The sequence below is a fragment of the Silurus meridionalis genome, chromosome 27, assembly GCF_014805685.1.
Source record: "Silurus meridionalis isolate SWU-2019-XX chromosome 27, ASM1480568v1, whole genome shotgun sequence".
NCBI classification, from domain to species: domain Eukaryota; kingdom Metazoa; phylum Chordata; class Actinopteri; order Siluriformes; family Siluridae; genus Silurus; species Silurus meridionalis.
The window spans coordinates 8,986,059-8,999,985 of record NC_060910.1 but is presented as its reverse complement, the minus strand read 5'-3'; the positions used below and the strand labels follow the sequence as shown (position 1 = coordinate 8,999,985).

Below are 13,927 nucleotides of genomic sequence, written 5' to 3'. Positions count from 1 at the left end.
CGTGGTCTAACTGTAATTTTAAACTAAAGTGTAAATTCAAAGCTAAATAGATGTTAAGATTTGATGCCACATATTGATAATCTTTCTTGCCCATTAAAAATATTGCTGTATAGAGAAAATCACTGACAATGAAAATATTTCTATATTAATTTCTCGATTACGATTCGAACAAATCACTGATTCATGGCCACAGGTGGTTCAATGAACTCAAGCATGGACAGTGAGCAATGCTGCTCCCTGCAGGCCAGACAGTCAAAAACAGGTAACATGTCCAGCTTTTCTAGGATTGTTCTGTTCACAACAAAGAATCTTCACAAAACCCCAGAAGAAATTTGTAAAAATAAGATCAAAACATTTCCTCAGATACACATCAAAAGCAACCAATCAAGCTGAGATCAAGTTAAATGCAATTTGAATTAGGATTTTCTTTTCAAGGGATGCTAATAATGTTCTCACATTGACATTTAACACTATATTTGCAGAATACTCGTCCATTTTTGACTAGCATGCCCATGCATTTTAGCTTGGCACGTTTAAAATGCGTAATCAGATGCTATTGTCAGGATCTTTTGGTGCCAGTAGCTGCTTGGCAGCATTCATAAGCACAGAAAAATGCTCCCGAGTCAACGTGCCAGAGAATGATTTGAACGGTCATCCGAAACAAATGTTTGCAGGCTGTTGTTGTGTGATTTTAGGGATAGAATGACAGTGATGAAATACAAATTAACGTGTTGCTTTTGTTGTTGTTCGCTTTGACTGATTAGCGCTGCAAGAGCTCAAATTGTGTCTGTTCTGTTCTTTGTGTGCAAGTGTTGATGTTTGCTGTCCACATAAGAATAATTGAAGTGGGGGGTGTTCACTTGGAAATAACAGCATAGAGGCGTGTTAAAAATGTTCAGAACACCTGAATTACTAAATGTGTCAAGTTTAGTTGTTTGGTACTTTGATTGCATTACATGGTCTATCAGGGTCATGGTTAATCCAGAGGTTATCCTAAGGTTGGAAGGCACCCTGTAGAGACACCAGCCCATCACAGGAGAACATGATCACACTTCAAACACTCATTCTCATCTAAAGTATGAAGCAGTTTAGAGTTAACTGTTGACCTAATGGCATGTTTTGAGTGGTGAGACGAAACTGAAAAGCCAGGAGAAAACCCACATGGAGCTGGTAAGAACACATGCAATAATGAGCTCAGGGAGATCCCTGGTGCTATGAGATTGCAAAACACACTTTGGATCTGGGCCAATATCAGTAGTGTATTACACTGAACTGGAGATTTTTCCATGTTGTTACAAATAGATAAAATCACAATAGGCATTTCACAAATTAATGGACTATTATCTAGCCATCTAAAAAAACATGTAAATGTTTTCTTATCTATTTATTTGTTTTATCATTTAAGGACTGATGTCAAAACATAAACCTCGTCAAAACTCCACCTGTTACTGTTTCTGAAATGTGCGTAGGTGGTTCGCCTGTTTGTCTTTTCTTTATGCGAGTGTGGGGGTGTGTGTGTGTGTGTGTGTGTGTGTGTGTGTGTGTGTGTGTGTGTGTGTGTGTGTTATTCTTGCATTGTTGTAACAGATTAAAGGAAGAGCAATAGAGAAAGACACTAAGAAACACAGCATTTGACATTGTTTGATTATGTTTGGCTGTTGGGATACATGGCTTGTGCATACAAATGTGTGCATGGTGCCCTGCAATGAACTATCATTCCATTCAGGGTTTATAGTAACACTGTACAATAACAGTACATGAACAATCATGCACTAATACCTGAATAAATACTTTCCTGAATTATGAATTAATGAGAGTTAAGACGTACTAATCACTAACCTCAACCACATGTAAGGCCATGTTTGTTAATGTACTAATAAATGTATTAACATGTAGAGCTAAACTAAATCAAATATACTGTATAATAAAGAATATGTCAAATATTCAAAGTGCATTAAAAAAAATCAATTGTCTATATCATTTGCCCTGGTACATAAGCTAAGTACACAAACCTCACTGGATGCTGCTGGATTACTTTTATCATAAACATTAATCCTTTTTTTATCGAACATAGAAAGACTGGCACTATTATCTATTTACACTTGAAACCAGTTATATAAACTGGTTTCAAGTGTAAATATATAATAGTGCCAGTCTTTCTATGTTTTTTTTTTTTTTGGTGCAATTTTTCTTGACTGCTTTACTGCATTAATGTCAATTCTCCAGCTTCCAGCCATTATGAACAATCACCAATTTCCCTCTCATGCTTTTGTTCATGTTTTACCCCTCAAAATGCAATCAATAACATGTCCACAGTGACATATGCTAATTTATATAAACAATTTAAAATTATTCATATTTAATTCATATCTTCCTTAAGTAAATGGTTGATTTAGTTTTCAAAATCAGAATCATCTTTATTGCCAAGTATCATGGGTTGCATGTACAGGGAATTTGTTGTGGTGTGCTGGTGCTATAAAACCAAGAAAAACTATTTTAAAAAGCTGGGAAAATAAAATAATAATAAAAGAATTAAGATAAATAAATTAACTGTACTGTTTGTGCAGGGTAAGCAAAGTGAGGCGGTGCAAATAATAACATTAATGAGGCAGTGCAATGAGCATTTTTCCCAAATAAGTTCAAGGTGCAGGGTTGCATTGTTGATTGTGTTAATGTAACACATATGAAGCAGTGAGTTGTTTACATTAATGTAATGATAGAGTTTGTGGAGGCAGATCAGAGATGATGGTGGGTATCATTGTTGATGTCGGTTGCAGATGGAATGAAGCTGTTTTTGTGAGATTTTGGTCCTGATGGTTCGCAGCCTCCTGCCAGAGGGGACTGGTTCAATAAGTCCAGGATGAGAAGGGTTAGCCACAATCCTAATTGCCCAATGCAGGGTCCTGGATGTGTGCAGGTCCTGTAGAGGTTGAAGATTGAAGCCAATCAGCTTCTCAGCAGAGTGCCAGCAGTTTACGGTACTAAATGGTGATGGAGAAGTTAAGTATGATAGACGTGTGAAAGTGCACTATAATTTTTTTTTTGGAAGGTTTAACTTTTTCAGCTGTCACTGGAAGTACAACCTCTGGGTTGTGTTTTTTGTTATCAGAGAGCTGATGTTCAGCTCCCATTTGAGGTCCAGAGAGATAATCAATAAGGTGATCAATATTTATGAATGAATTTATGAGACTCAGTTATAGTTAAGGTTAGTTATTAGTGCATGCCTTGAATAATCATTAGTTTTTTAAGTATTACATTATTAATTCAGCTATAAATGATGATTAATGTCCATGCTGGTGAAGTGCCTGAGCTCAGTTGCAGCAATGAAAAAAAAACGAGAGGATCAAGAATATTTTAACCCCATTCATTTTTCCATTTGGAATCTTTCATTTTAGGCAGAAATATGAGACTGCCAAAACAAATCCTTTTTCACAAATTGAATAATAACTGGTCTTATGTAACTTATTTAATGTTGTTGCAGACCTTGGCTTGTGTTAGGCTAATTAGCTGGCACATAGCTCGCTAGAGTTTGTGTTAACTGATTTAAGAAGATTCTGTTTACACTTAATGCATGTTTTTAATTAATATTTATTACTGAATGTGGTATTTTGTGTGTGTGTGTGTGTGTGTGTGTGTGTGTGTGTGTGTGTGTGTGTGTGTGTGTGTGTGTGTGTGTGCGTGCGTGCGTGCGTGTTTGCAATGCTCTGATTGTATCCTCGAACAAGAATACTGGAACAATGTGTTCTGCTTTTGCCACATGATTTGTCTGTGCATGTTGACAGGAAGTGCTGAAGGAAGTTGGTCCTGAGCCGTTTATTTCCCTAATCAGCTGCTGAACGACAGCACAGGCAGGTGGCAGCCGGCCAGGTCATGACCTCTCTCAGGATGATGGATGTGTCAGCAGCAAAGAAGCTAAGCACCAAGTGCAGCTACCTGTCACACACAAACACACATACACAAGGAAAAACGCCTGCAGTGCAAATGCCCTGCACTGAACTATGAACAGATGTCCATTTGCTCTTTTTAGCAAAGGTTCTGATAAAAATTTATTTAAACAAAACACATGTTAATTCTAAAAACACCATATATAATTCATATCAAATACATAATAAAAGCATCAAAAGGTGCACAGAAGATTGAAAAAAGCAAAACAGATTCTGGAGGTGCAGTAAAACACACAAAGCTAAGGGGTGTAATTTAACACACAATTCTGTTAATTAAGCCTATGGGGAAATCTGTATGTGAGACTCTGTTGTATTGCATGCATTAAAAAAAGGAAAGCTATTTTAGGATTACCTGACAAACAATAGTGGAATTTGTCAAATTATAAAGGAAGCAGAGTCATATGAGCTTGGCTGGTTTTCATTATTATTGAAAACTAATTATTCATGTAAGAAATCATGTCAAAAAATTTTTTAATTCACTAGATGGGGAAAATGTAAGAAAGAAAATATCAGTCTCTTTTGACTCATGATTTTGAAAAAAATAATATGATTTCCTTGACACATGCATATACTGTTTGTCCTCCTTTCAAAGACCTGAATGAATCATAATAAAAACAAATTTGTTTCCATCTAATTTCAACAACTAATTTTTTGAGTGGAGTCAATCAAATTAGCTAAGCCTTATCAAAAAGAAAAAAAGAATACAATCTGAATCTGTGTTATAACTCTCCAGTCTAATAGGAGAACTCTGAAAATAGGGCTGATTCACATAAAAGAAATAAAACGCATCAATTATTCAATCCTCTTCTCCATCTAAGGCTAAGAGATATATTGAACAAGTGCTGGATTATGTTCCCAGTTCATTTTTACAGCATGTTCAATTAAATTCTTCATAAGTATCCTAATATTACCGGAATGAAGAGTAATAAAGATGGTGGCTGCTTTGGGCCATCTAGAGAATGTTCCAGGAGTTCTGGAGAGAGTTCACCGAGACAGAGCCCGTCTCCTCCTGGTGGGGGCAGACCATGGTTTGCGGACCTGGTGGCCCTTCTCGAACACCATCCTTGGGAGATTCCTCTCAGGAGGTATCTTTTCTCTCAGGCAGGGGGCACAATAGTTAACCTCCGCCCAGAGCTATGAAAACTGTGGCTGTGGCCTCTGAGCGTGCACAGCTCCTAGCCTCCAGTCTCTCCACTGAGGTGGTAAATACCATTCTCCAATCCAGAGCTCCCTTCATGTGGAGCTTATATGCCCCGAGATGGCGCCTGTTCACCGCATAGTGCAATCAGCACCACTTGGATCCAGTTAACTGCCAGGTCGGCCCAGTGCTAGAATTCCTTTAAGAACAGTTCGCCAAAGGGTTGGCTCCTTCCACTCTGAAGGTTTACGTGTCATTGCAGCCAGTCATGCACCCCCTTTTTTCCCAAAGACTGAGGCCTCCAGTACGATCTAGAGTGCCTGCGTGGGACATTTCCATTGTCTTGGTGGCTCCCTTTCAGCCATTGACTGAGGTTCCTTGGAGGTTCCTTACAGTCAAGATTGTGTTCTTCTTGGCCATCTCCTCCCTAAAGAAAGTAGGGGAATTTACTCCAGGCATGACCAGTGCCTTCCTCTACTTTAGATCAGAGTATGTTCCCAAGGTACCCTCTGTCGTCCCATGAACTGGTATGCTGCAGGCATGTTTTCCTCCTTCTTCAGGCCCCTGACCAAGAGAAGCCTAACTGACTGTGTCCAGTTTACATCCACAGAACGGCTGTGAAGGAAGTCGGAACAGCTGTTTGTTTGCTATGCCCCCCTGAGAACTAGCAGATGCTCAGCAGATGGATTATAGATACTATTTAATTCTCTTATAAGTCCTCTGGTCTTCCCTCTCCTTTCAGGGTCAGGCTCACTCTACTCTGAGTGTGGCAGCCTCTAAGACTTAGTCCTCTGGAGTTTCTCTATAAAATATCTACAGCGATGCTGGCTGGTCCACCCCGCTGACCTTTGTCAGGTTTTGTAGCCTTTACCTTAGTGCCACTTCTGGCCCCTCAGTCCTTCGAAATAGCTGTGCCCATCCACACTAGACAGGGAATGGTCAGTCAGGCGGTATTGGACTCTTGTTTCCAAAGCGTTGTTGATGCAGCTCGAGTTCCTGAAGGGAAATGTCTCCAGGAAAGCTCCATATGCTTTCCATTGGACTGTTTACACATGTGATTTAGAGCGTGGACAATGCGGAAGCGTTGTTGATGCAGCGTCTCATTTCCTCTGGGAACCATGGTTACATACGTAATTTAGAGACGATTCTAAAATCCAGCCAGACTGGCATCAACATACCTTGTTTAAAGTCACAGAAATTGTATTTTACCCATTCTGATGTTCATGACCACATAAAGTGAAACATTTGGCCTGCATAATTTTATTCATTAAACTGCTGCCACATGACTGGCTGATTGGATAACTTAATTTGTGTGTGTGCAGGTATACAGATGTTTTTATTACAGAACCTTTAGGGATTTATTACAGAGGTTTTGCTTAATGTTCACCTACTTAATGTCTTAAGTGGTGCTTAAGGCAAATAATCTTGTCTGAATCTTTCTGCTGAAAGATTTTGGCACCCTTGCTCTAACACATAAATATGACAGGCTTCTATTACTGGCTGATGAGTTTACCAATAATGCACGAGTGTTGTTTTAGGGCATGAAGTTTGATAAACTAATCCTATTTTCTATGAATTTGAGATCAATACAATATTACCCAGTCCAGGCTTTGTAAAGTTTTCCGCTCCGTAATTATAAGCTCAGCTGTAAATGTGATTCATGGCCTGCGAATCTAAACCAGCATTCGCTACAGTAAATACGCTTAACAGTTTTATCAAGGCTTTGGTATTTTGAGAGCTCGCTTTGAAGTGCTCCAGCACTCGGATCCAAATGATGCATTTAAGAATATTTTCTTGCGTCGGGTTTTCATGCAAATGTTTCTTTTTCACGGCATAAAGTAAGGATTAACTTTGAGCAAGTTTTAAGTGGCGTTACAGCAGCATGCGCTGAAACCTGGGGGAAATACTACATGCCTTCATCATCATAATGGCCATGAAAAACAGCTTTGCGGGCAAAGAAACCTGGCACCGGTGTGTGTGTGTGTGTGTGTGTGTGTGTGTGTGTGTGTGTGTGTGTGTTTTACTATTCTGAGATTTCAGAGCTCAGCCAGATGTGTTTACAAGCACAGAACTGTGCACTGTGCTGGTTTTAATTCCAAACTCATTGACACGACATGCACGGACCATTGCACTTGAAATACTGGTTTCAGCATCAAACATGGAAGCACTGTAAAAGGCCAATTTGCACCACTTTAGGTTGTCGATGGCTTGTAAATTGTAGTCTGATGATAACATTGTGATCTACTGTTGTATCAAACCTCTTTTTTTTTTTTACTTTTTTTCCACTTCTTGGCACCCCTACCTTTTTTTGTTTTTTTGTTTTTATTTGTGCCACTGTTTAAAATGAAACTATTACCACTACCTCTGTAAATATAATGTGGTTTGATAGAAACATGTTTTTCAAAGCAAACCTTCAATATTCCCATACAATAAGAAAATTTGAAATTTATTTTTAAAATATAAAAAAAGCCCAAAAATATATTTACATAAATACATTTTTGCCCACTTTTTGTATATTTTCAAAAATATATATTTTATAATCATATGCCCTTCAAATATTTCAATCCAAGGGGGCCTTGCTTAATGGACTTGCTCAGGGTCCCTGCAGTGGCATCTTGGTGGTGGTGGGATTTGAACTTGTGGCCTTCCAAACCAAAGTCAAATGGTCTACATATAGTCATATAGCCATATAGTCTACATGAACATGATATTAGTAAAGATATCTGGTAACAGGATTATAGATCTTATATTACTGTCAATTTTTTAGTTGATCACTAAGATATACGAGATACTATGACTATGTTTAAAATACTTAGACTTGCTAAAAAAATCGTTTTTTGCATTGTGGAGATGCTGAGGAAACTGGAAAAATGAAATCTCTCATTCATACCAAATAATTATCAATCATAATACTAAATTTAATGTAAATAATAAATATCATATCATATAATATCTACAAAGAAATGAATAGTTGAGTAAAGAATAATATGTGACAGGTAGGTGAGTGTGATGCAGTAGGAATCATTAGTCCCAGATTATTTAGAGTGTCGGTTGTACAAGTCCCTGTGAATGATAAATTACTATACAAACATTAATTTATTAGAAGGAATATAAATATACAGTTACAGAGAAATAACTTACACCTTAAAACCAAACAGATTTAAGAATGTAACTGTGCTGTGTTAAAAAAAGAATGTTGGTTGATTTGGTGTGATACAGTCTGACATGAAGCAGTGTTACTGTTACCAGGCTGAAGCTGATATTTGATTCAATTAAATGTTATTTTTATTGTACTTTTAACAATGGACATTGTGTCAAAGCAGCTTTACAAAATGAAATAGATTGTGAATATAATTGGCAGGGAAATCTCCTTGGGAAGGTATGAGGGAGAAACCATTAGATGAACCAGTCTCCAAAGGGAACCCATCCTAATCTGGGTGACACCAAATATCTACTCATTATAGTTTTATCATTGCTGGGGTTATCAGTTGTTCACTGATGGACATTTAAATGCAAAAATGTTCATGGCTATTGTAGTCCTAAGATATTGTAGCAGATTGTTTATATTAATTACATCCCAAATCCATCTTCATGGTTCTTAAGTTTAACCCTTTACCGTACCATAGGTACCTTTAGGCTGTTCATGTGGAGCCATCCTCATTAGCAGTGAATGGTTTCCAGTTGAAGTAAACTCCAACCAGACGTAGAGTGTCAGGATGATTCAGGCAAGTCTGTAAAGAAGAAGAGAACAGTATCAGCAGGTGTAGCTCAGCAGAGAGAGAGAGAGAGAGAGAGAGAGAGCACATACGGGATTTTTAAATATTTATATTATATTATATTGTTTATATGATGAATGGAGGCACAGCAGAAGAAGAAATAGTTCTGGTTAGGTAAATATTCATGTATATTCTAGGACAGTTACAATCGATATTTTAATCATGGATAACAGCCAGTAGTACAGAGGGAGACTCAAGATCTATCATGTGCACTAACATGCATATTATACTACTATTGTACATATTATATGCTTTAAGTATTAATTTTATTATTACATATATAATGGAAATGTAACTTAACTCACCCTAATGCAGAATCAGTGGAAGATTAGTTTATTGATGTACAGAAAAGAAACTGCAACTGAAACAAGTGCAGTAAATTGGCATAGTGGCTTTTTATTGTTATTTGTAAAGTTAATAAAATAAAAAATAAAATAAAAACCCAGCCATTAAGGAGTAAGACAGAGTACATGTGTGTGAATGAGAGGGAGGGCAGTGGAGTGGTGCGGTTACAGGGAAAAGAGATGGAAAAGGTGGAGGGGTTTAGGTACCTGGGGTCAACAGTGCAAAGTAATGGAGAGTGTGTTAGAGAAGTAAAGAAAAGAGTGCAGGCAGGGTGGAGTGGGTGGAGAAGAGTGACAGGAGTGATTTGTGATAGAAGAGTATCTGCAAGAGTGAAAGGGAAAGTTTATAGGACTGTGGTGAGACCTGAGATGTTGTATGGTTTAGAGACAGTGGCATTGAGTAAAAGACAGGAGGTGGAGCTGGAGGTAGCAGAGCTGAAGATGTTGAGGTTTTCGTTGGAAGTGACGACGATGGACAGGTTTAGAAATTAGTTTATTAGAGGGACAGTGCATGTAGGACGTTTTGGAGACAAGCTGAGGGAGGCGTGATTGAGATGGTTTGAGCATGTGCGGAGGAGGGACATGGGGTATATCGGTAGGAGAATGCTGAGGATGGAGCCACCAGGAAGGAGGAAAAGAAGAAGGCCAAGGAGGAGGTTTATGGATGTGGTGAGGGAAGACATGCAGGTAGCTGGTTTGAAAGAGGCAGATGTAGAGGACAGGGGGGTATAGAGATGGATGATCTGCTGTGGCGACCTCTAATGGGAGAAACCGAAAGAAGAAAAGTCAATAAAATTGAAATAAAATAAAAATTTTAACGTTTTTACTTTAGCCTGGTGGTTGGGTGGTTGTGTGGATGGGCACCACGGTGATAGATAGAGACTCAAGCCACAGCTTTAGACCAATCAGATTCGAGTAGTGTTGTGATTTAATTATAATTATAACATTACACTGTGTTTTTGAACAGCTCATCACTAAAACTATAACATCGAATGCAATTTGTAAATTAAAGTCCAGACTTCTGACTAATCACATTCGAGAAGTGTTGTAATGTAATTATAATTTAACCATACACCGTGTTTGAAACAGGAACCATTCTTACTGACTCGTATCCTCCTGTAGAAGGTTACGATAACGCTTTCAGTCAGAGAACTCCATTTCCCGACAAGCCTTTGCGATGACGTTCGATTACCCATGCAGCTATTCGGTGCAAGGTTGGTGAGAGGAGCATAGAGAAGACAGACCCATACACACACATTATTACACTTGAAGCTTGTAGGTCTCCGTGCATCATGCTTGGCCAAGCCGTGCGCAGATTCACCACCTCCGCTGTTCGGGCGTCTCACTACGCCGAGGGACCGGGACAGGTAGCGACTCCTCAACGCCTGCACTCCACACAAGCTGTTTCATAGCTAACGACTTAGCTTTAGCTAACGGGGCCTGGTCCCGCACCTGAAGCCTGTTTGGAGGTCATGAGTCTTTGAACGAGCGTCAATTAGCTCTAATGAAGCGTTTAACCCGACAGCCAGATATATAACAATATGATATTTTACTTTCATTCGCTCACATTAACATTATTTTTATTTTGCATTAGTAATAATATATCGGGAGAAATAATTCGGCACGACTCACTTCCTTATACACAGCCAGCTAGGCGCCTTTATTATCGCAGCTAGCGGCTAGTTCACTTTACGGCTTTTACTTTATAAACTGTATCGGCTATTCAATTATATATCTGTTCATAACTTATAAAATTAAACTCTTTTTAAATAATAACCCATTAAATGTATAAGTCTGCACTTTAATTAGTTGATATGAAAGAAGCGCCTTAAGGAGCTGTCATGATTAGCATGCTAATTCTTTGCGCAGCTTTGACGAAGCCCATTAAATATCGTGTAATGCGTTGAAAATGAAGTCGAAATAAATATTTTATAAAGGAATGGACACGTCTACTAGGTAGAAAACGTCGCTTTGACTCTTTTAGGTATTCAAGGTTACTCAGGTTACTGAAACTGGGCCCAAAGCTTCTCCTCTGAACGACCAAAAGTGTCAGAAGGAATTGGTTCATTTTACCAAACTGTATTATATAAATGTTGCTATGTTTCCCTCACTTGTGATTTTGTAATGAATTAATTCATGACCAAATGAACGTACTTTGCAACCTGTTTAAGTAATGCAGTTTTATTTTCAGTTTCCTATTAGTACCATGAGTTGAGAGAAATGATCAATAGACTACATAGAGATCTCAATTAGAAAGTCTAACTTTTTTTTCCTCTCTGTTTGTTTATATTTAATTTTTTGCTCCCTTCTCCTTATATCAAATTAAAGGTAAGCACAGCCCAACATTGGCCCACAGGCTTTATTTGGGCAACCCTGCTTTAAAAGTTATTACAGTGGCTTTGGGTTGCTGGTCAGAAGATCATGGGTTTAAATCCCAATCCTACCACTGTTGGTTCCACAGCAATGAGAGTTAAAATGGGCCAGTGGTTGTTCAACAGTTATAGATTTGGGTTACTAATAATAGGGTCAAGGGTTTTGCAAAAATGGCAATTCTCCTTTGTACTTAAAAAAAAAAAAAAAATTTAAATGCATGTATGCAAAACAGGCATGTTTAACAGTGTGTGTACAGATTTCTTCAAACACTAATGTGGTGTTCTCTTGCAGAACCTGCCCTTCTCTGTAGAAAACAAGTGGAAGCTTCTGGGGATGATGGTCCTGTTCTTCGGCAGTGGCTTTACCTTTCCCTTCATTGTAGTTAGGCACCAGATCCTGAAGAAGTGATGCTCCAAGCTTGTCTAATATGGTATGCTCCTTTCGTTCTCAATCCGTTTTCTTCTTTTCTCCCAAACCCAGCACTCGGTCTGTGGCCTTTCAGATAACTGTTAGTTAGAAATGGTGTGGAAAGTTTGATTTGTCTGAGGAAGTTAAACTGTGATCACACCAGCAAATACAAATCAACCTAGGAAAAGCACTTTGAATAAGGATGCAGCAGTTAGAAACTTCACAACGGTCAAATATAACCGTTGTGCTGTTGCAATACTAGAAGTACACGATGTGTGTTTAGAACAGGGGTTCTATTAGTGTGGAAGCATCACCATCACCCTGTATCTGATTCAACATCTTGTGCTTAATAATCATTGAGAGCCAAGTGCGTCTGAAGGCAAGTGATCTTCGTGACTGGAATTAAGAAGCCCTGCATGCATCTTAACTAAACAGGAATGCTTGTGTGATTCATATTTTGTACTGCAACAGTCCAGAATAGAAAGAGGGCATCTATAAAAATCCATGTATTTCACTTTGCTTGCTGTTAGTAAAAGATAATGTGCTCGATGCTGCAGCACTGACCAGCAGCTGTTAAAACTTCCATTATAGGAGTGTTTAAAGTGATAGTTTTCATTTGTTCCATGTATGTGGAAATGAGTTTTCAAATATAGTCTGCCATTACTGCAGATTGTGGTCCAAATTATATATGAAGGGACATTAAAAGCTTATACAGCCTTGCATTTAACACTGTGAAACAGTTGTGCTTTTTCCCCTACAGCAGTGATTTTAGTGAGCAGGCTTTGTATTCATTTAATTCTGACCGTAATAAATAGTACAGATGTAGTGATAAGGTCCTGGATGGACTAGTAATAGCAACATGGATAGCTGATAATTTATCTTCAAAATATAATGTTACAGAGAATTTCAGTAATTTGTGGTGTGATTGGGTTATAATTTATAAATCTGTTAGACTGGGTAGCAGGTGGACCGTTTAACAGCTCGGCCTTGCTTTTGATCGCCGTATAAAGGGGCCATTAGAGTAATATCTCTTTTTCATGACATTTCAGTCACTTGATTTATTCACTGTATAGGTTAATAGGCGACTGTAGATTGTGTGTTGTGTATTATATCCTTAGTTGGACACAATCTGTAATTCAGTCAGATTAGTCATGAGTAATATTTGTGCAGTTAGTACTAATGCATGACTAGGTTACTTGTACTCTTCCTTGATGTGAAATGTTTTATGTGTTACAGGTCATTGTGAACAGGTGTCCACGGCGGCTGTCTTCATTCTTCAGATGTGGTTCCCTTAATGCTCATTTGTAAATAAAATGATAATGTTATTCAGAGTTTTCTCCTTTTTTTTTTTTTTCTTTTTTTCTTCATAAGTGTCAGTGCAGGGATTATAAAGAAATACAATAGACATTACTTTCTTTCATGGAAGTCTGAGTCTTTAACATACGCGTAAGGTGTCTTAGGGGTTTTAAGTCCATTTTGCACCGACAGTGTAATTGGCTTATGTTTCTGGGGACTGATTTTCTTCTAGGAATCTAGGGATTTGCTTGTGTCAGATATTTTTCTTCTGGTTATTTAGAAAGGGCACACCAGCCAAGTTTGTTCAATTGTGCAAAATGAAACAACAGGTTTTAAAACTGAACAGGATTACTGCATGGGGTGTTTATATATGCCTGTTGATGTGGGTTAAGAGAAGTCTAGTTGTGAATCTAAAAAGCTTTTTACATGGCTATTGTTTTCCAGCTGCTGATTTTCGACTTCACTGCTGATTTTCCCTGGATAAAACATTTGAGGTCAATTATCTTTTAGCGATGAGAGTAATAAATATATTTGGAGAGCAGATAGGAACTGGGCATGCAGTGTTCAGGAATAATTTTTTTTGCTGAATTGTTAGTGCAGGACATTTCATGGTACAGTTGTTAGAGGTTGGGTTTAATACTCTGACTT

General features: G+C 38.2%; 1 protein-coding gene across 1 annotated transcript; it reads left to right on the top strand.

Moving 5' to 3' along the window:
- Positions 1-10,342: 10,342 nt before the first annotated feature.
- Positions 10,343-13,308, top strand: LOC124380847 (cytochrome c oxidase subunit 7C, mitochondrial). Its single transcript, XM_046842121.1, has 3 exons — positions 10,343-10,569; positions 11,867-12,005; positions 13,220-13,308. The coding sequence occupies exons 1-2, from the start codon at positions 10,495-10,497 to the stop codon at positions 11,981-11,983; spliced, it is 192 nt and encodes a 63-aa protein (XP_046698077.1). The 5' UTR covers positions 10,343-10,494; the 3' UTR covers positions 11,984-12,005; positions 13,220-13,308.
- The last annotated feature ends 619 nt before the right edge of the window (positions 13,309-13,927 follow it).

Coding starts and splice junctions, on each gene's coding strand:
- LOC124380847 (XM_046842121.1), top strand. CDS start 10,495: ATGCTTGGCCAAGCCGTGCGCAGATTCACCACCTCCGCTGTTCGGGCG. Junction 10,570..11,866: donor ACGCCGAGGGACCGGGACAG/GTAGCGACTCCT, acceptor GTTCTCTTGCAG/AACCTGCCCTTCTCTGTAGA.